This window comes from Aricia agestis, chromosome 9, assembly GCF_905147365.1.
Source record: "Aricia agestis chromosome 9, ilAriAges1.1, whole genome shotgun sequence".
Taxonomy (NCBI): Eukaryota; Metazoa; Arthropoda; class Insecta; order Lepidoptera; family Lycaenidae; genus Aricia; species Aricia agestis.
In genome coordinates this window covers 14,459,009-14,482,779 of record NC_056414.1, presented here as the reverse complement: position 1 = coordinate 14,482,779, position 23,771 = coordinate 14,459,009, and the positions used below count along the sequence as shown (strand labels likewise).

The 23,771-nt window shown below is 37.9% G+C and overlaps 2 protein-coding genes across 4 annotated transcripts in view; one reads left to right on the top strand and one right to left on the bottom strand.

Annotated features, from left to right (window-relative positions):
- Nucleotides 1-554: 554 nt before the first annotated feature.
- On the bottom strand, nt 555-12,570 carry LOC121730075. The gene is made up of 13 exons (XM_042118906.1): nt 12,288-12,570; nt 11,790-12,059; nt 11,559-11,710; nt 11,236-11,488; nt 10,771-10,886; nt 9,249-9,387; nt 8,312-8,485; nt 7,731-7,864; nt 6,328-6,496; nt 5,524-5,631; nt 4,735-4,843; nt 2,989-3,146; nt 555-628 (listed from the first exon to the last, which is right to left on the bottom strand). The coding sequence occupies exons 1-13, from the start codon at nt 12,516-12,518 to the stop codon at nt 575-577; spliced, it is 2,067 nt and encodes a 688-aa protein (XP_041974840.1). The 5' UTR covers nt 12,519-12,570; the 3' UTR covers nt 555-574.
- Nucleotides 12,571-14,102: 1,532 nt separating this feature from the next.
- The window catches only part of LOC121730065 (Down syndrome cell adhesion molecule-like protein Dscam2), a 139,583-nt gene continuing 129,914 nt past the window's right edge, over nt 14,103-23,771 (top strand). For all 3 annotated transcript variants that reach the window (XR_006036067.1, XM_042118864.1, XM_042118865.1), the window contains exons 1-2: nt 14,103-14,371; nt 18,338-18,424. Coding sequence is in view for 2 of the 3 variants with exons in the window: in XM_042118864.1 (XP_041974798.1) it covers nt 18,382-18,424 (43 nt within the window). In the remaining variant the exon portion in view is untranslated. The remainder of the gene's footprint in view (nt 14,372-18,337; nt 18,425-23,771) is intronic.

Sequence of the window (23,771 nt, the reverse complement as noted above, 5' to 3'; positions counted from 1 at the left end):
ATTACTCGTATTAAATATTATAATACACAAACATAATATAACTAAGGACTTTGAGAAAAATCCAAGTACCTACCTGTTGCCATTATTTATATAGAGCAAAAAGGCCAAAATATCAGGTTTGTAGTATGGGAGCCCCCTTAAATATTAATTTTATTTTGTTTTTCTATTCGTTATTATGGTGGCAATAGATGTACCTACATAATCTGTGAAAATGTCAACTCTCTAGCAGCTATTACCGTTCTTGAGTTACAGCCTGGAGACAGACAGATGGACAGACGAACAGACGGACTGACGGACAGACGGACAGACAACGAAGTTTTAGTAAAAGGGTCTGTTTTTATCCCTTTGGAACCCTAAAAACGCTCCTATTTTTTTTTATCAGTTTTACCTAATGTAAAAAACCTGCTAGGTCTCCATGACGCTCAAGTGACTACATAAATAGCACCCTCCCCTCCCCTACTATAAGGTTATCAATTATCAAAATAGGCACTAAGAACTAAATTATGGTAAGACAAAGAGACAATTACCTTTTATATAATAATTTTATTCCCGAAAAACATCCCAAAATCAATCTTCAATCGTCTTTTGCTTTGTAAAAATCTTCTTGCTTCGGAGTACATCTTGTTCCCTGAAAAACCGACAGCAAAATGATTAATCTTGGAAACTATTTATGGAGGAGAAACTGGCAGTCCAAGTAATTGCCAAATGATCGATCAACGAACCGCTGAATGGCGAGCTCTGAAGCCGGAAAATTTTGCACCAACGTTTTATATTAATACTAGCTGTTCCGGCAAACGTTTCTTTGCCATATATAGTAAGTAGTTATTTTGCCCGTATTATTTTATTGAAGTGACTAATTTATCGTTTTCGGCATCTGAACTGCATCTGAAATTTAAATTAAGAACATAAACTACTTATTGCACTAGTACCTACTATGCAATACGTAGTTTATGTTCTTAATTTAAACTTCGGATGTTTCCGTATCCTGTCGGTCCACACTGCCCCGGGGCAGTGCAGACGCCGAAAACGCTATAAGTATGTCACCTTGGCAACATCCATCGCTATCCCGTCGCACAAACAATGGTCGCCGTCAGTCTCGAGTTGTAATAATTTACTATTATTTATTCAACAAATGCACTTATCAATAATTATAAAAAGTACCCAGTAGCCGATTTTCAGACCCACTGAATATGCATATAAAATTTGGATAAAATCAGTAAAGCCGTTTCGGAGGAGTACGCTATCTAACATTGTGACACGAGAATTTTATATATTAGATGCACTGACAAAAACGTATAAAAAAGATTCTGTAGAATCTTATTACTCAAGTCTTAAACGAAAACCATTAAATTAATCGTTAAGATCTTCAAGATCATTCTTCAGGCTAGATAAAACTTTTAATTTCTGGGCTTTCAAGGATCAGACGAGTGAGATCGAACGTTACGATTACTATGGCTACAAGAACTTATGCTTGGATTATATTTTTTGTTGTCTTTTGATCTTCTCTTAAACAATATCATATTGAATAATAAAAAGTTGTTAGTAATAAAGATACACGCAATTATCTAGTGCTTATATTACTTTATGATTTGAAGATTAGTCTGGTTTTTTAAAATAATTAGAAATAAAAAAATTGAGAGGTGTCGGGTCACCCGGATGCAATGGAACGAAGTTGTAAAAAAAGAGAGAGAGAGAGAGACAGAGAGAAACACGCGCTATCGCACGGCTTACAACTACAGCATTTGATTTCTAATTGTTATATACCGACACTTTTCTGTCATGTCGTTACAACTTTTCCGTCTAGCCCTCCTTCCCAACGCGCGATAAAGAACTTCAACTTCCAACGTTGTAATCTGAATTTACCCTTCATTATCAGATAAGTTGCTTTTATCGCTGGTTGATCGATAAATTGCTGGAAATCAAGAGGTAAGGTACAGTCGCCATATATCGTCCCCTTTTTTAAAAACGTTCTAAAAAAATAAAATAAAATACTACAGTTATAAATCAAACATTAAACTTTAGCTTCACTATTCCTTTATTCTTAAAAATAATCAAAAATGCGTTAACGTTTTCAGGAAAAGTTTAAAAATAAATTTAACAAAAATACTCATATTTTCAAATTTTATTTTTGGGCTCCTAATTCCGTCTCTTTAATATAAATATAAAATTAAAGGGATAAATATAATATATTTATTTTTAGTATTTGTTGTTGTAGCGGCAACAGAATATATGTAACACAATTCCTGAAAATTTCAGAAGTCTAGCTATAGCGGTTCTTGAGATGAGAGATAGTTCTTGAGCCTGGAGACAGACAGACAGACGGACAGACAACGAAGTTTCAGTAATAGGGTCCCATTTTTACCCTTTAGGTACGGAACCCTAAAAAAACATATTTTCTACAGTTTCAAGCAAAAAGAAGAGATATGAACGTTCGAGATCGATTCACTGTTTGAGAACCTAATACCGTCTTGGGGGACGATATTAGGTTCACGTAAGGGGACGATATTATGAAATTTTAATATTTTTTTTGGTTCATCTATTGAAACAAAAAACGTGTTATAGTCTCAAAATGTTACATCTGAGGTAATAATAATTAGTTTTACAAACAAATTGTATCAATAAGTCAGGCATCTCAATATTTTATGGTATCCAATAATATTTCAATTAAAAACTGACTTTGAAAACTTTTTTGATTTTCCAATTCCTGCCGGTACGAAAGGCGTGATACCCTCACTTCTTCACAATGACCGACTGGCTAGCTCCTAGCTCGTGCCACTTATGATAGATGGCAGTTTTTAAATAAGTAGATATCGAAGGGGACGGACGAAATTTGGTGACTGTACCCCTATACCTGAAGGGCCACGAGCCCACGACTCACGACAGTAGGGTGAACATTCCATGATTTGGCTAGTATAACCACGAACAATTGATGGCACTATGGGTTGCTAAAGGGATTTGTTCGTTGGTTGGTTCCGTAACATTATTTACCTTTTGCAGTTTCCGATTCTCAACGCTCCGCTGCCGTATCGATTGGAGCACCGCGTACGCCATGTGCATCGTGGCCTGCCGGAGTTCTGGGCAGTCTGGCCTCACGCGGCCTTCCACCACCGCCGTCGACACACCGTCCACTGCCTCGCTCCACGTCACTGGAAAACGTCAATAAGAGATGTCCTAAATCAGTTTTTCATCTACAACGCAAACAAACGATAAGCGTCAGTGCAGAGTGCAGACAGAACGGAGCGCAGCGGAGACGTTTTTATTCATCCCTTATCGCATTTTCCTTAGGGCGCGTTCAAAGGTGCGCGTGTTCTGCTGTAGCCGTAGCGTTTGAGAAAAAACGCGCGCGGCCTAAGGATTTTCTAGTACCGTACTACGTAAGTTTTTAAGCTAGACGCAAACAGAAAGTTTTTGTATGTTTGTTCGAATGTGTTTGGAGATAATACAACTCCCAACGAGAAGGAACGAGAGTGATCGAAGATGTATTAACTCATCGTTATCAGCTAACTTTCTTTCTGATTGGGATCACTATTATACCTGATTTCTGCGGTTTTTTGGCAGGAGCTTAATATGTTATTAACAGCGTTGTTAATAACGTTAGCCATTAGAGGATGTATGAAAATAATTGGTCTTTGCGTAGCTCACCAAACATGCTACTGGAAAGATAAGTCGGACTGCCAAAAAAAATCAGAAACCGGGCATTCATCTTTTTGTTATTATTGGTCACTTAAAGCAATTTTGAAAAATGTATGGGTACCTTACTCCCTCAAATTATTAGTAATAGATGACGTTTACAACCCGGTTGCGTTCGAATTCGTTTATCGCGTGGGCAACGTGCATTTTTCCGGGATAAAAAGTATTCTATGTACTTTCACGGAACACAAATTATCTTCATAAGTACTTTTCAGCAAAATCGGTTCAGCGGTTTTGGCGTGACGAGGCAGACAGACAGACACACTTTCGCATTTATAATATTAGTATGGATTGTTACTTCTAATTATATTGTAGTAAGCTATTTGTGCGACACCTGTCTTTCAGTACAAATAACGTAGGAGTTTAGATGTTTATCGACTGGGTCACGTAACAAAATAGCAGTAGATACTGTATATTCAATTACAATAAATATTATTATAGCTATCTGGTACCCGAAATGTCAGTAGCAATTATAAAATGGTCCACGACAAAATCCGTAAATGCTTATCATTCCATTATAATGACTTCTGAAAGTTTTGTTTACTGTCTATAGGTGTAATATTTTTATTATTAATGTGTTAGTCTCGCTAATACTGGAGAAAGGCTGAACCGATTTGGCTTATCTTCTTTAAATATATAAAATTCTCGTGTCACAATGTTAGGCCGTGTACTCCTCCGAAACGGCTTTACTGATTTTAACCAAATTTTATATGCATATTCAGTGGGTCTGAGAATCGGCTACTGGGTACTTTTTATAATTATTGATAAGTGCATTTGTTGAATAAATAAAAGTAAATTATTACAACTCGAGACTGACGGCGACCATTGTTTGTGCGACGGGATAGCGATGGACGTTGCCATGATGACATACTTAATAGTCACTTCAATAAAATAATACGGGCGAAATACTTTATATGGCAAAGAAACGTTTGCCGGGACATCTAGTTTTAATCTAATATTCGTGAAAGTCCAGGGAAGGTTATATAAGGAGGGGTGATATGAAGTTCACCGGGTCATCTAGTTTAAAATATTTACAAAACATACTTGGATGTCTTATGTGCGGCAGTGTGATTTTCTTGATGACCAAATCGATGGCACTGGTGATGCGTTTATTCAAAGATCGCATCATGACTCTACCGGCAATATTCACCATCTAGACAAAAATAAAATAAGGAATAATTAGGAATCCTTAGATAAATCATCATTGGCCTCGCGCTCGGCGCTACGACGTGCTACGTTGTAGCGCCGAGCGTGAGACCAATAGCTTTGTGCACACTGTGCCTTTTTCTGTTCGTCAAGTCAATGCGTTATAGCGTAGTCAACAGCGAACGTGAGGCATGCCCGCGACGCATGCCCTCTGACCGTATCCAAAACTTCTAAGTAACAATATTGGCGTTGCGTCCCTTGACGCATTCAATTATTGAATGCGCCAATATGAAAGTTGATGACGAAAATTGAAGATGAAAGTGCACAGAGTGGACATGATAGCTAATCATTTATATAAGTAGGAATCACTAAATTATAAGCCAATGAGCTATACTGTAGGTCTAAGTCTAGGTTAGGTTAGGATTCTAGTAGCTATAGTCATAAGTCATATCTATTACAGACTAATAAACCAATGAAAAATTGCAAACGTCCACGTTTGCAATTACTTGTTGGAATAGGTGCCCATATTATGTACAGGAAAATGAAGTAAATTTTGTTGGAGGAGGTATATTATAAGGGAAAATGAAGTACTTAATGAAAATAAACTCAAAATTCAGTTAATAACATCACATTTACACAAGGAAATATTTCCATTTAGATTATTAAACATAAAAATTAATGATTTACCTCAATCATTTTCCTTCTTTCAGGTAAATTACTGGCATTAGAGACGGGGTCTGGCAAATTCTCGACGTTATCGGAGAAAGTCACCTCTACAAGCGTTGTCAAAGACGGCTGAAAGGAAATTAAGTGTATCACATAGTAAACTATGAAAAATGAACATTTATACAGTGTGTAACAAAAATAAGTGATAATACTTTAGGGTGTGTACGTGTTCCTGGTAGAGAGTTCACTGTGATAGTAGCAGCGCTGAAAGACCAAAATTTTTTTCACTTTTGTATGGGGAAACTCGTAACGCTCGGGCCCTTGTCCTGGATACAAAAGTGAAAAAAAAAATTCGTCTTTCAGCGCTGCTACTTTCGCAGTGAACTCTCTACCAGGAACACGTACACACCCTAAAGTATTATCACTTATTTTTGTTACATACTGTATAATATAAATACTATTATTACATTAAAACTGTGATCAGTTATTCTGGACATGGAGACTTTCTTTTGAAATATACTCAAATTCATATTGATCTAAATAAATACAAAGTTAAGCATCCTACCACATTTTGTGCCTCCGCACAAATGTCAAACTAGTTGAGAGGTTAAACAATATTATTTTTATCGAGTTTTTTACTGACTTCATGAAGGAGATTTATAATTTAATCGTAAATGTGCTTTTTATGTTTGTTTGCGAATAACTTCGTCTCTTATAATCCGATTTTGATTATACTTTTTTGTTGGAAAGAAGACATTTCAAAGGTGGTTTCATATTGATAAGGAAAGTCAATCCAAACGGCAACTCTAGCTAAGCCTAACTTACTACTGGCGTGGGTGGTCGATCTCTCGTACGCTTCAAATCGTAATCCACAGAGTCCTTAGCCTGTATGTGAGTTATCTCGCCAAAAGCTATGGCCGAGTTTCGCTGGTTCGTAGCCTTAGGTGGTAGCTCCGTATCATTTTGTGTGGACCATCGCACTGGCTTGTGGCCCCTAGGAAAAAAAATTCTTAGCCGAACATAAAATCTTATTTTTAAAGTCGGCTGAAAATTTGCTAAGACCGGCCTTTCAAGATAATCGCGGCTCGGAAAGTTTCTGTATTTCAATTTCCTTTACTTGATTGATGTCGAACGTAAAGTTAATCGCTTCCTGAGCCCAATTATTGTACCTAACTAGAATAGTTGATTAGTTTTAACTTACAGATTTTGTCGCGGAAAAGTGAAAGAAAGAAAACTGAAAAGTGTTATAGCACAATTTTCTTTTTGAATTTTTTCGAGACAAAATCTGTAGTTATTAAATCTAATATTATATAAAAATAAGTCGGGTTTTCCTTCCAGACGCTATAACTCCAGAACGCACGAACCGATTTCCACGGTTTTGCATTCGTTGGAAAGGTCTCAGGCTCCGTGAGGTCTGTAGAAGAAAAAAATCAGAAAAAACTTCAAGAGAAAAGCAGGAAAACAGGGAAAATCATTTTTTGCCAAAACAACGTTTGCAGGGACAGCTATTGATGTATAACATTCCCGTTAACCTAAATTATTATCATTAGCTCATTACTAATGAGCTAATGATAATAATTTAGGTTTTGATGCTCGATACAGGATACTGATGAGACATTAGTATCCTGTATCGAGCATCAAATCGCTGTAATGCATGTCATATTAACAGAGACGGCGTAAGGGGTGGGCGACGTGGGCGACCACCCAGTCACGGCCTCGCAGTCCAAGGGGCCTCGCGCCCCTAGGACCAGGACGTTTTTTTTTTTATTTACAAGTTTTGATACTCTTATAACTAAAATTTTTTATAAATAAAAGTTTGAGTATCAAAAAAATCTTTCTTTCAACAAAATTCTTCCTCCCGCGTCAGCCATTAGGGGGTTTCGCAAAATATATCTTGCCCAGTGCCCACATAAAATGTCGGTTTTGCCCCATCACTGCATAATATTTTATTATACACCAACCCTACAAATAATTTATAAAAACGGTAGAGTTAACTGTGTCAAAAAATTTGTTCTGATTTTACAAAATGTGACTCGAATACATGCAAGAATTTTGTGTAATTATAGAAATGACAATAATTGTCAACGGCTTTATTTTTTCAATTTAAATGTAGTGTTTCGTAGCTATTGCCATGTTATTTTAGTGTGCGAAAAGAACCTTGAGAAGCAAATTCAAAACGATTGAAGAATGGTTACGTTTCCTTGGTTTTTAATATTCGTAGCACTAACCCCTTTAGAGAAGCTGGTGATCGTGGGAGATGGTTGAACTCCTGTGCCGCTCTGTAGTAAGCCGCATGTTGGACGTGCTGCATCATTATATTCACACGTTTTCTTGCGTATATCATTATTGCATTTTCGAGAAGCTGTAAAAAAGTGAAAATAATATCCATACTACAATATTATAAATGCGAAAATGTGTCTGTCTGTCTGTCATTCCACGCCAAAACCGCTGAACCGATTTTGCTAAAATTTGGTGTAGAGATATTACTTTAAGTCCCACAAAAGAACATTATAGGATACTTTTTATCCAAAAACTGGGATCCCTACCATGAACTCTTATCGTAGCAGTATCACTTTAATATGTATTACTTTTGGATTTCGTATAATCAAACATGATATCTATACATATAAAAATAAGTATGGTTTTTGTTTGTGCCAAATCTGAAAGTAATATTAAAGTAATACTGCTATAAGAGCTCATGATAGGCAGGGGGCTGGAAATATTACATATATATTATAACATACGGGTCGAATTGATAGACTCCTTACTTTGAAGTCGGTTAAAAACAGATTAATGTCAAACATAATACTTGATCCAATATCTTGATGGGTGGTGACGGCAGCATGATCTCCATGTCCATCCTGGCTCGAGCCTGTCCCAGCATCATGAGGGTGTCTCCAGGAGTGGACATGGACAGGGACACCGCTTCGGAGGCCATGCGCTGCGCCTTGTTCAGGTTAATGCCCTTCGAACCGCGTTTCGACTGTGAACATTTGAATAGTTCTAGTAACATTATTAACTGCGTCTGTAGAAGACGGGAGTGGAAGAACCAGGTAAGTAATAGTTTATATAAATGACGTTTTCTTGCATAAATGGAGCCTTTAGGAAATATCTGACGTGGGAGAGCCATGCTTCGGCACGAATGGGCCGGCGCGACCGGAGAAATACCACGTCCTCACAGAAAACCGGCGTGAAACAGCGCTTCCGCTGTGTTTCGCCGAGTGAGTGAGTTTACCGGAGGCCCAATCCCCTACCCTATTCCCTTTCCTACCCTCCCCTACCCCCCCCTATTCCCTTCCCTTACCATCCCTACCCTCCCCTATTACCCTATTGCCTCTTAAAAGGCCGGCAACGCACCTGCAGCTCTTCCGATGCTGCGAGTGTCCATGGGCGACGGAAGTTGCTTTCCATCAGGTGACCCGTTTGCTCGTTTGCCCCCTTATTTCATTGAAAAAAAAATATGACTTGAAATAAAACATCTGTGATTTTTATGTGTTGCCAGATCACAGACATAGAGCAAGAGCAAGCATACGATGTAACTTAGATTAAACTGTATGTTTTGTAATTTATTAATACGTAGCTTACCACTAGTGTCTGGTTCGAAGGTGGGCGTTGACATATTTTGTGCCACAGCCCTTTTATCTACATTCTACATATCATATCTACAGATAGAGAAAGAAATTACATAACATTTAACAATAAACAACGGTACTTAAAGGTATATACTCGTAATATATTGAAAGCACCTTCTCAAACTCCGCACCCATTTTTCTAATCAGAACATCTCTGTTACCCGTGGCCACACTGCCATGAAGTTTTCTCCAATTGGCCATTCTGATGCGTTGTAATTCCAAATCCGTGTTGTAAGCATATTCTTCGGCTCGTCTGAAGTTGAAAAAAAAAATCGGCCAAGTAAGAGTCGGACTCACGAACGAAGGGTACCGTACCGTTATAGAGCGAAAGCAGGGAAAAAAATGTGTTTTTTGTATGGGGCCCCCCTTTATTATTTATTTTATTTCAATTTTATTATTCAATAGTAAAATACATCTATAATTGAGGATTTTGTGAAAATTTCAAGTTGCCATTATGGATTACGAGCAAAAAAAACACAGAAAAAACTCGTTTGTTGTAATGGGCCCCCTTAAATATTAACTTTATTTTGTTTTTAGTATATTTTGTTGTTATAATATAGTGGCATCAGAAATACACAATCTGTGAAAATTTTAGAAGTCTATCTGGAGCGGTTCTTGAGATACAGCCTAGAGACAGACAGACAGACGGACGGACAGACATTGAAGTCTCAGTAATAGGGTCCCGTTTTTACCCTTTGCGTACGGAACCCTAAAAACATGCTATAAAAGACACAAACTTTTGCATTCAGAGAGATTTAATAATGTACTTAAATTTAATTAAAATTGGAGGCCTGGTGTCTTAAAATACAAGCAGGACACTGCTTAGTTTAAGATTCCAGTCTCCCCACAAATTTTGAATTTCTTTATTGTAATGATATAAGTGTATTATTATTGTGATGAGAAAAATAAATTATAAATTGTATTCTTATACCCGCCCTCAAACTGAGTTGAATTAACTCTTGTAACTTGATTTTTAAATTAAACATTTTTTTTAATTAAACAATTATGGAGATTTTCGCCATAAGCTCCATACATGTGCTGTCAAAACTTAAACTATTCAATAAATAAAAAAAAAAAATTGTTTTATTTCCGAATAGATTTGTAACAAATACTTTCAGAACGTTGATGCTAATGGTGCCTACCACCGGTTCGGGAACTATCCCGGCGAGAAGAACCGGCGTAAGAAACCCGCACGGGGTCCCACTTTTTACCAAAAAAGTGAGAAAAAAATTAATCTTTTTAAAATAAAATTTACAATTGTGACTCAAAATTATACAATGTCAACATCCATACATAATTGTAAGTCATAATATAATAATGTAGAAGTAGCCATCCTACTCCCAAGATGTGCCATCGTTTATGAAATCATTGACCTTATAATAGGCTTTGGCACACAAACGTTCTTTGACTACTTTTTTAAATTTATTAATCGAAAAATAAAAATAAAAATACATTAAAATTAACGTATTATCATATTTTAATGTCTCCGAGTGCGGTCGTTAAATTTAATTTTTGAAAATGCCTTTTTTTCTTGCAGATTGGAGTATGTGGGATATTATTATACCTACATAATAATATATACAATTATAATACCATAATTATTCAAAGCCATAATATAAAGTAAAATAAAACAAACTTGGCTCTCCTTCTTGCAGCTGCTTTCATGTCTTCCATATATATTTTGAGAAGAAGAGCGTCATTTATTATTTTCTGGTGTTGAGATTCCACTCGGGCTTTCCATTTGTTTTCAGCCTGTAAAAGTTATAGGTCTAATTACATTACTTCACAGTTCACACATGAAACTACTACTCGTACCGCCATCTATGAGCTAGGCTGTAACTTATCCCAAGCACCGCATTTCTACAATACACGAAACTTCAACAACTTATTGTACAATGTGGTTCACAAAATAATAGACAGATGGCGTAGGGACATATATTTTAGAATTTAGACCTTGTTTTCGTGAAAATCGATTGTTCAAAATGTGTGAAAATACTTTTTAACGATAATACAATACTGAATAATGTAGTCTATTAATTGTGCCTGCGTGCACGTGCACACGCAGCAATGCCATGCCTGATGCCACTATACAAAATCTTACCTCAGCCTCTAACATCCTTTGCTTAAGATCTTGTTCCAACTTCAAAGTATTAAGCCTCTTCTTCTCGTTGCTCCTCCACAAGCGGATCATTGTGATCTTCCTTCGTATTTCTAACTCGGCAGCCGCGTGCACGCGTTGTTTAATTTGATTTTCTTTTTCTCTCGCTTTTTGTGCCCTTTCTTTTCTGTTCTTCTCATTGAACTCTGCTAAATACTTAATTCGTGCTCTGACCTTTTTCTCGCGTTCTTTGGCCCTGAAAATGATGTAAATAAGTTTGAGACCGTACTTCACCAGATATTGCTTCAAAAGATTTGGGTACTTACAGCCTCTTCTTTTCCGCAAATTCGTCGGCATGCTCTTGCGCCACCTTCTCCAAGTGTTCCCTGGCGCGCTCTCTTCTTATAAAAACTTGTTTTCTCCTAGCGACATCTGCTTCTACTCTTCTCAAAACTAAATCGTCTCTGGCTCGTTCATCCTGAGATAAACATTTGATAAAAACTCTTCTTTAATTTTTATCTTTGTTAAGTTTCGCCTGTAGGAAAATTATACATTACCAACTTCTTTATCTCCATATGGATTCTATCCATAAATTTGTTGTACAGAAATTTTCGATACTGGTTGAATTCTTTCAGCGTGCATATAGCACGACCGTCTTTCGTGCAGTTGCCCAGCGATATCATCAAGTTGCGAGCCGGTTTACGTGAGAAGTGGTGAGTCAGATGAGGGTCGTGGATGGGCACGTACTCTGTGCTGACGCTGTGGCCGTGAGGATCTGACAGGTCAAAGGTCGGCTGAGGACCTGCACCGAGGCCTTTCCGGAAGACCTAGAAAACACAAGTCGTGCTTATACGACATAGGGAAATATTTAGATGTGAAGGTCTCAATGGTATATTTCAACCGAGCGAGAAACACTATGTTGGTTTCAGCTGTTCTATTTATACCGACGCTCTTATAAAACTTCTATAGCGTGATGCAGGACTGTGGCAAAGTGAATATAACCGCCAATGACAGAACATGAAAATTACAAAGGCCATAGCATGCTTATTGCTTACATCTTCACCAATTTTTCCACGGGAAAATACAATTTTCCCCGCGGGTATGTGTGGTACTGGCAACTTGCATTCTAACCCTAACTTGTACCACATTGGTAATCCATTCTCGGGAACAGCTCGATTTGGTTTCGGAACGGAGTCGATGACTTTTTTCAATTCGGTCGGCTTTCTTAAGGTCATTAAATTGATATTAATTTTTTCTGGCTCATCTTCTGATGATTTTATCGACATTTTATGCTAAAATAAGCAATTAAAAAACACAAAAAACTTAAAAAGAGCCTTGTTTCAGTGTGACAAATATAGCTCTGGAAATTTTATTTGACACGAAGACCGTGTCAAATTAAATTTCCGGAAAAAAATAAAAAATCCATAATTTTTAGCCCGGCCGCACATTATAGGAATTTCTGATCAGAAAAATTTGGACGCCCCGCCCCGCTCATACATTTTGACACGTCAGAAATTCTGATAGTATGCGGGCCGCGGGGTCTACAACAAAATGTATGAACAGAGTGCGTTACAGCGGGCGTCCAAATTTTTCTGATCAGAAATTTCGGATAATGTGCGGCCGGGCTTAAGGAATACAGTATGATAATATGGAAGTGATGGAAGTGAGGTGGAATCATTGACATAAGAAACTTTAGAGGTCTTTGGGAGGAATACATCGGATAGTTTTCATTAAGAAAAATTTTGTCGAAACTGTGCCAGTTTGTTTGTTTTTGTTTTGTTTGTCATTGTTCAACATGAAAATCATGGCGAGATAGTAAATTTTTTATTATATTTTTTAACCTTAGATTTAAACTAGCTGTAGTAAATTTAAAATTAAGCATGTAAGGTAGGTATACTTATTCCATAAATCCCCTGGGCGTCACTTACGCCTGCTTACGCTCAGATAGCATGCATGTATGTATGAACGTCACGAACGAATATTCTTTGACGTCCGCAAGTTAAGGACTTTAAACTCCCGCGTTAATTTGAACAAATTAACAGTTCCGCTGTTGACAGAGTTAGTGAGTCTTATGTAGATTAAGATAAGGGTGAATTTGTAGAATCAGTCCTCAAGGACTCCTCTTGTATGGTCTCTAGTTGTGAGCGCATGCGCCTCGCTCGGCCGCCATTTTCTTTTCCACTCGCACATACACAGCCTCACATCCTGACAGGATTTTCTTCACCACGTAGGAAAATTCTGCGGAGGCTTCGAACTGTATATGTGTGTGTGTGTAACACAGGTGGGCACTTTCGATGTGAGGGATGCTGGGTAAAGCTGACTTCACGTTGAGATAATAAAATCAAGTGTTTGTTTAGGCTCTATTTGTAGTTCCTTGAAGGAGAAATCTTGCCGGTTAACTAAATGTAAATAACTTTCAGCTGTGTTTTCTAACGCCTATCGAACAGAGCACATTATTATTTATTTACGAAACTTACAGTGAGGGAATGTAAATTAGAGGAACAGCACAGGAAAGATTGAATATTGAATAAATAGTCTCATAAATTGAAGTTAAGTAGGTACATGCTGGATTGAATATAGTTTGTACTTAATATTAGAATATTCGTTATTAACTATATTTCTCTAACTATATTTCAAATGCCACGGCCCACGACCCACGAGGAACTCACTATGGTCCATGAAAATCTAGAATCTAGAAGACTAGATGTTTAATTTCAGCAACATATAAATTTGAAAGTCATAAATAGCTTTTGTAATATGGTGTACAATGGGTGCAGTCGAGTCGGGATAAAGGGGTCAATTCAGCTGAGACAATACGTGGTCCGGCGTCGGCGGCAGGGTGGACGCGCCCCAACCGCTGACCTGACCCGCGCTGAGAGGAGCACAGATTTAGTCGGCCTCGCGACACCACCGCCGGCGGGCGTCTCGCGCGATATCACCCGTCCCTCTCACACCAACCGCAGCGGACGACGGTGCGAAGGGAACGCACGTAATTGACCTGTGAATCGTAGGGTTAAAGCTCGGTGAAGTGCTCTTTTAATTAGTAACCTAGGATCTAATGAGATGTGGATGTGCCCCCGCGCGCCCCGCACCCCTCGCGCCCTGATCAGCTGACGGGCGGCTGGTGCTCCGACCGCAGGTAGGCACCGAAGACTGCACCACACTGCTGACAACTGACAAACGTCACGCTGACCTTTGGCAGCGTGTATTGTGATTGGTCACGATTGATTACACACGTGCAATTAGGCGATTGGAACTGAATAAACGCAATAATTGTAAGTTGAATAACCTAGAAGAAACGTGCTTTACTAGACCATAATAAAAGAAAAGTTTGCATTTATAAGTAACAAAAATTTTACAATACACAAACTTCCTGCAGTGATTTTGAGTGTTGTAAGTAGCGTGCTACTTACCAGTTACCAATGTTCTCACAAACCATAATATTATAGGTTTTTATGACACCATGATTGTCTTATAATTTGCATTTAACTTCAGCAATGAACAAAATAAATAAATTTCACTTTCGACATTTTACATCTAAACGTTATACGACTAACCTAACCGCCGTACTCAAAGATATTTAATTATGATTAACCTTCAATTTAATGAAGAGTTTGACAGATAATGTATAACACTAATGTCAAAATTTTGAATTAATTACGTATAAGTAATAATTAATGTTCCACTCTGAGTGCAGCAGTCAGATTTAGACTAATCAAATACATCCAATTAGTGCAGATTGACGTTTATATTTTAGCTTCAGCTAATTTCGGCATTGTTTGTTCTAAAAACAACTAGACGAATTGATTCGAAGTCTAAACTATACCTAGCAACGGCGTGGCTAGAATAAAATGAATTTGGTAGTTTTTTGCAAATATGTTTGTTTTCCAACGTAGCATTTAAGCTCTATAAGATAAAGTGACTAAAACATACCATGCCGATGTTACGCGCCGGAAGTTCCGCGGGTGATTTTATGTTCTGAATGGTAAATTCGGATATAAGAGCCTTTACATATTTTAATTTGCTTACTTTAAAAATTAAAAATTAAATAATATGATGTTGCTGCTTTTAAGATAAATTTCGATCGGGGATAACATTTAAATTAGTTATACAGAAATAACGCAACGTACTTAATCCATACTCCCATACTAATAATATGATAAATGCGAAAGTGTGTCTCTCTGTCTGTCACCTCTTCACGCCCAAGACGCTGAACCGATTTTATTGAAATTTAGTATGGAGATACTTTGAGTCCGGGGCAAGGACATAGGAAACTTTTTATTCCGAAAAAAATGTACGGTTCCCGCGCGATAAACGAGTTTTGGCGCAACTCCGTTTTAGAATAATTATTCTTATGTGTCGACTGTCGTCATTAAATAAAAAAAAACGTTTAGCTTGCAGTGTTATTTTATTTAGTCGTGTAGCTTTTGTATAGTGTGTTCAGACACTTAAAGTGCAACATACAAGGTGTAACATAACTAAGTGATAATACTTTAGTGTAAGAGTCCCCTGTATAGAGTTCACTGTGAAAGTAGCAACGCTAAAAGAATAACTTTTTTTTATGAAATAAGGGGGCAAACGAGCAAACGGGTCACCTGATGGAAAGCAACTTCCGTCGCTCATGGACACTCGCAGCATCAGAAGAGCTGCAGGTGCGTTGCCGGCCTTTTAAGAAGGAATAGAAAGGGGATAGGAATATAGGATAATAGGGGATTTCCCTTCCCTTCCCATCCCTACGATGGGAAGGGAAGGGAAGGGAAAAGGGGAGGATAGGGAAGGGAATTGGGCCTCCGGTAAACTGACTCACTCGGCGAAACACAGCGCAAGCGCTGTTTCAAGCCGGTTTTCTGTGAGAACGTGGTATTTCTCCGGTCGAGCCGGCCCATTCGTACCGAAGCATGGCTCTCTCACGTATATGGTACACCACGTACATTGGCAAAATTCATGACGCAGGGGCGCTTTTCCATACAAATCATAAAAAAAATTGTCTATCAGCGTTGTTACTTTTACAGTGAACTCTATACAAGAGATGCCATACACACTCTAAAGCTCAAACTTATTTTGTCTACTGCCCACTTTAAGACCAAATTATGTTTTAGCGCCTCCATTGTGCATTTAAAAAGCATCCAGATGAAATAAATAACCCCCCAAGCCCCTAAAAAACCCCCCTATTTTTTTTCAGGGTCTGACATCCTTTAGACCTTTAGGCTATTGTAAATTATTATCACTTTATTTTATTACACCCTGTATATACTACCTGCTAATCTACAGGGTGTAACAAAAATAAGTGATAATACTTTAGGGTGTGTACGTGTTCCTTGTAGAGACCAAATTATTTTACACTTTTGTATGGGCAAGGGCCCGTGGGTCACGAGTTTCCCCATACAAAAGTGACTAAAAATTTTGGTCTTTCAGCGATGCTACTTTCACAGTGAACTCTCTACAAGGAACACGTACAGCCCCTAAAGTATTATCACTTATTTTTGTTACACCCTGTATATTCTGAATGAAAGTCAAACTTTTTTTTCAACTTTTGTATGGCCGAATGCATGACGTTGGAGGAGCGCAGGCCCATGTAGATTACAAAAAAATTGCTCTTACAGCGCTGCTATTTTCACAGTGAACTCTATACAGTGGACACATAAAAACCCTAAAGCATTATAACTGTGTTTTGTTACATTCTGTATATACGTGTTGGTACCAGTATGTCCTAAATGATCCCGCTATACTTTTTAGTTACGGAACCCTAAAATACCCACGTTTCATACCTTGTATCACCTTAATGGCTGCTCTTTGATAACAGTAATGAAACGACATAAACGTACATAAAACATTCATGAACAAGATGAGCGTTGTTTTAAAAACCCCGTAATGGAACATCCTAATTGGATCTGTCAAAGTCAACCCCCGCTTTCCTCTCTCCCCTCTTTGACCCCCACTCAGCCCCCGCTCTACCCGTGAAGATCTCTCCTTTATCTCTCGTTAAGACGATGCATAATTGATATGAGACTTGCCTCGTCACAAATTACATTTTTAATGAAACGACCGTGCTCCTGCTTCTGGGCAATTCATTTCGAAAATATAATACCTCGGTGCATGCATTCTTCCGCTTAGTAAGTTTAAAATTTATTAGAGCGAGCGCTGCGAAATAGTTTTAATTATTTAGCAACTATGGTTGGTTTGTGTTTTCACATGGTTTGGTTTTAGTAATTTTGTGACCAGTAAACATAATTTTTCTCTATTCAAATCGAACAGTTAGTACTGTTGGAGCCTTATTAGTGCTAGCTTGAGCTCTAGCTTGGTGGTAATATTCGTAATTAATGTGCCCTATATAGATGTGAAGCCGGTTGCTAACATTATTAGCCAAGCGGCTAGTAACGGCTTTTTTGGTTTGTTATCATTACTTTATCATTCCTAGCGGTATTACCTACCCTACTATTGACTTATAAATAGCGGCTGATTAAAAATAGTGCCCTATATAGATGTGAAGCCGGTTGCTAACATTATTAGCCAAGCGGCTAGTAACGGCTTTTTTGGTTTGTTATCATTACTTTATCATTCCTAGCGGTATTACCTACCCTACTATTGACTTATAAATAGCGGCTGATTAAAAATAGTTTTTCTCTTTGATGCTCAAGTCAGGTAACAAGCTGCTATTTATTCGTTTCTAGCGAATAATTCTCCTCAGTTTAAATAGAAGTCTTTGGGTTTCTAGCGGCTACTATCGGTTACTACCCGCTTACAAGTCGCTGGTATACAACTATAGCCCTACGTTAGTACACATAGAATATAAATTAGCAGGTGGTATATACAGGGTGTAACTAAACAAAATGATAATACTTTAGAGTGTGTATTGTGATATTTTGTGTCTCTTGTATAGAATTCACTGACCACTGTAAAAGTACAGCGCTGAAAGACATTTTTTTGTGATTTGTATGGGAAAGCGCCCCTGCGTCACTTCACATCAAGCGCCCTAGGGCGAAACATCAATTTTCTATAAACGTAATTACATATTTTATGGTTGCTATTTACATTAAATACAGTCCACAATACAAGTTAATATTTGTAACATGGTCAAATGACCTAATGATTATTTTGTCGGCAGGTCTGGAATATAGAGCACGTCATGTGACCGCTCGCGCTCACAACATGCGCTGGGCCGTCGCCGCTCTAGCGATGCTCTTCGCCACGGGTAAGTCACTAATTAGTAATTACAGGACATTATTATTGTAAGCCTGTATCCAAAACTTAGCATGACGGCCATAGAATGGGTGGGCCCCTAGACGATTAATTTTATTCAACAATTTAACTATACATATAATAAAACTGTAGAAATGACAATTCTGTACATTAAAGATATCCAAAAAATAATAAGCGGGGGCTGTTACTACATCGCTATAGAAGCCAAAACTGTGGTTAGTTTTTTGTCTGTCTGTCTGTCTGTCTGTCTGTATGTTTGTTCCAGCATCACACGAAAACTACTGATCCGATTTGAATGCGGTTTTCGCAGATATATTTGTCTTCTCCCAACTTAACATCTGGTGTACAAAAATTTTTCCCCCCACCTCTCCAAGGGTTGAGTCGTTAGTGTTGAGTTTTAATTCTCCTTTAGGATCAAACAAAGTTATTTATTAAAAGTGAAATTAATCTAACCAAAACTAAACATACAGATTTTGAGTGCCGTTTGATTAACATGCGGGATGCTTTGCCCCCGGCCGGTACTTGGGGGGCGGCTGCGCCCCCCCCAAACCCCCCTCCTGGTAATGTTGCTAAGCAAAATAGTGTTGCGTCGTTAGTGTTGAGTTTTACTTCTCCTTCTTTAGAATCAAAGTAAGTTATTTATTAAAAGTGAAATTAATCTAACCAAAACTAAACATGCAGATTTTGCGTGTCGTTTGATTAATATGAGGGGCTTTGCCTGGATATGGACAGACGGACAGGCTGATATTATATCTTTGTACTCGGGTTCCGTTTTTTACCATTTGAGTGAGGGACCATAAAAAGGAGAGAATTATCCATTTCCGTTATTATACTATGGTAACGCCTACGGGAAACAGCTATCCATACTAATATTATAAATGCGAAAGTGTATTTGTTTGTTTGTCCTTTCTTCGCAGCCTAACGAAGCAACCAATTGACTTGATTTTTGGCATCGACTTAGTTGAAAGGATAGAGAGTAACATAGGCTAATTTTGGTCTTGGAAAAACATCATTTTTCTAAAGGAGATTTGCAAGAATATTCGTATTGTACACGATTTTCGAATTTCACGCGAGCGAAGCCGCTGGCAAAAGCTAGTTTGACAATAAGATTGAAAGGCGGTCGCGTTTAATATTAATCCTAGTCGGTAAATAATATTGCACAATACGTGATATCGCACAGTAAAATTGATCGTCTAGGGGCCCGCTAATGTTACAAAGTGACAGAGTGACAAATAAAAATATAATATATCGTTGTCTAAATCTGTCAGCGTTTCTATTTATTTCGCATTTTTTACTGTGTTCATGCGGAGCTTACTGCTGTCGTTGCGGAAAAGTTAAATAAGACTTAATTTAAAAGTATCATATAAGAAATTTATTCATAGACAGTTGACAGACTGCCTATTTCTTCTATGGTACTTTTAATTTGGTCGGGTCATGTCAAGTCAATGTAATTCGGGATCTGTCGGCTGGGTTTGACTTATCGACCAAATAACACAGGTCCGCCATCTGCCTATAGGCTAAGAATCAACTTCTCTAATAGTACTATGGTAATAGCTGGTAATAGTAAGGCGAAAAATGCAGCTTACAGACATGTAAATGACATGGTAGAGAACAAAAATCAATTCAACGAAAAAGTACTTCCTAATGTGCAGTGTGAACCCTACAACACTTTTTACGGCATGGTAAACGTAAATAAAGCAGTAATAACGAAGGTGCCTGTAACAACAACGTGTCAGCTATTACGTTCGTAACACGTAGCTAAGTCGTAACGTTGGCCCGTAACCTACGGCCGCGACATATGCTCTAACAACGTAAAACCTTTTTGGTGGTAAAAGTTATTATACAACCATCCATGTCGGCACATGATGGACGATACGCCTCCGTGGTGCAGTGGTTTAGAGCGTGGCTCTTGACTCGGAGGTCGTGGGTTCGATTCCCGCGTTGGAAACATGTTATTTCCAAGTTTGGTTAGGACAATGGAGGGTGCTCTTGTGTACAGCGCATACACTTGGGCACTATAAAAATACTCCTGCGTACTGGGCCTAGTTTCAATGAAACCGCCAACCGGCCACCGTCACCGAAATCGGTGTGGGAGTTATGATGGACAAATGTAGGCGATAACGAACCTGTAGAAGGGTATATTCGATAAAATAATCACCCGTTATCATCATCGATGGTGCATACTTATTACCAACTGTAGACAGCTCCGCAATCATATAGGCAATTATGGCAATCCATGCTTCCATACTTAATATTATAAATGCGAAAGTGTGTCTGTCCGTCTGTCTGTTACCTTTTCACGCCCAAACCACTGAACTGATTTTACTGAAATTTGGTATGGAGATACTTTGAGTCCCGGGAAATGACATAGGATTTATCCCGGAAAAATGTACGGTTCTTTTGCGATAAACGAATTTTGGCGCAACGGAGTTGCGGGCGTCGTCTAGTCCATCATAAGCCAGCGTAAAGACAAGCCATAAAGTTAATATACCTAGCGGAATAGAGAAACAAGGGCCTGAACAAGAGAGATGTCACTATCAGTAACACTGCGTGGTAAACAGAGACGTGTGAATGTGATACATGACAGCAGCACTCTTTTTTGACGTCCAGTCGGCACGTGCCGCACGTTGACAATTTAATCTGTCTGTGTGTGTGTGTGTGTAAGTGTATACGTACACATATTTTTACACACAGATGATACTAATTTCGGTTTCGTTTGACAGCTCGAGATTGTTGTTCTATTCCGCTAGGTATATTAACTTTATGAGACAAGCCGAACATTTTAAGTTTTACACTACAATAATATTACTATCATTTATCGTAAAAAATAATTTTGCGACGATACCTTCTTTATCTTTTTATTTAAGTATATTGTTCTGTCGATGATCGACTATGCCTATAAGAAACAAAAAAAAAAAGTCAAAATGAAATAACAAATGATTAACTTCTTGATGGAAATTCATGTTTCACAGTAATAATATACACTTTCCATGCACTTATTCCACTTTTATTAATTTATTTTGATGAATTTGATGATGATTTTAATCGAAACCGGTGATGTGAAACATAAAATAAATTAATATTAAGTGGAATAAGTGCATGTAAAGTTTATAATATTACTGTGGAATTATTACTGTGGAAAATGAAATAAGTTGGCACCAGCGATCATTTGACCTTTCTTGTATAGGAGGGATGAAAAAATGCTCGGACTGTATTCTGTTAACTTAAAAATAAAAATTAAACTGTTATAAAGCTATATATAGACTATTCTCTCTGATAATAATTTCCAATTCTCATTCCAATCGAGTATGCAATATATACGATATCGTACTTAAGTAGTATTGTCCATTGTGAAGAGGCGTGCCTCTATGGACCATGCTGGCCCACTACAAGCTGCCATTGTGTAGACGGGGATTATGGTGTATGATGGTGGACGATTTCGGCGTGGCACGTAATAGCGTGGCCTGCAGTGGACCATCGTGGGCCAGTGTGTACAGGCTACTTTACACTATCTCATTGTCAATCGCAGTTAATATATAGAACACTATGAAATATGGCAAGCTTTTGACAGGGGTTCAATGACCGCTACCGCCTCGATTCGCCGGTACACTTTAATTTCATCGAATCCTATCGTCACCACTCACAGGTATAAAACATTTCAGCAAATTACTACAATAATAATTATTAATCTACGAAGTAATAACTCCGCATGGCCCTATTAGTTTAAACCAGGTTTCTCGTAGTTCGTTATATAATTTGGAGTGTATGCAAATTGTTTATTCATGGTTCACATGGCGTTAACATTTCCGCGTTTGACACCAATTTACATTTTAATTGGGCAGGGCCACGAGGTGATGTAAAAATGACACAACGATACAAAACAATTGCTACTATACTCAATCAGGCGTACCGGTTACTGGTTTACGTTATATGAGCAAAGTTCATTGCAATTTTGTTAGAGAGAAGGTGTGTAGGCCTTTTTCTTTTGCTACATGCATGAAGTTTTCTTTATCGTCTCAACGATTTCTCAAATAGTAATGAGATGACTTTTGCGTTTATTCGTAGGGTCAGATCACACGTCGAATCGTGTTTCAACTGACCCTAAGTGGGTATGTAAAAGACAGCATTCAAACCAAATCAAATAACACATTTTTATATACATGATATTGAGTGATACAAAATTCTTACAGCTAAGGACTTCGCTAATATTAGAACACAAGGCACATTAGCTAAAGCTATCCCAACTATATCCATGTAGTTTACTTAAAAGTATGTATTTTGCCCACACAACAGAAGCGGGTAAGTGTTATTTGAGACGGCATTGTTTTAGTAATCGCTTACAGCCTCTTACCGACGCCGCGCCCGCCATGTAACATTATACTATGTGCCTTTTATCGTTCCTTATAGAAACAAAAAAACTCAAGCAAAGCAAATAATAATAAATGCGACCAAAGTCACGCGGAAGATGGAAACAATGAATGGTAGTTAAAGCAAACAGACAGGCATACACGCAGTCGTATTATAAGTTTCATAATATCAATTTTGAATAATCGGCGTGGTGTCTTACGACCGTTCCCAATATTTGATCTATCTCTGGTTTTGCCCTACTAGGAATAGCTCACATTGACATAAAATATATGTCTCTAATGTCTAATCTGAGCTATTCATATCTCTAGTAGGGCAAAACCAGAGATAGATCAAATATTGGGAATGGCCGTTAATCACTTTAATCTTTTGGAATAATGGGCGGTTTACATTATTCCAATCCAGTGGTCAAATCCAGCGCTTTGTTACAACTTTAAGAGTGATATTACTATTAATTATCCTACTTTGATAAAATATGTGGCAAAGTTGTAAAGAGAAAAAAATATCAACAAAGTTATTCTGGGGAGTAATTTGAAAATCACGATTCACCAACAGAATTACAGAAAAGTACATTAAAATAAAATACAAACAATGGTAACTTATAGGTTAGATGATGGTTAGATGACTTCCAATGACAGGTGAAATACAGCACGCAATAACTTTGTCTCTTTCTGTTCTTCTTTGCCTTTTTCTGTTCGTCAAGGGCATGCGTTATAGCGCAGTCAACAGCGAACGTGAGGCATGCCCGCGACGCATGCCCCCTGACCGTATCCAAAACTTTCGTTTTGTTATCAAAATGACAGCTGGCGTTGCGTTCGTTCCAAATGAAAGTTGAATGAAAGTAGATGACGAAAATTGAAGATGAAAGCGCATAGTGCGGACATAGCTATTAGCGACAAAAAAATTGGTGAAAATGAAATGAGATGAGATAAAAAACGAATGATACATAAAATTTTCAATGCATGAATGGCAAA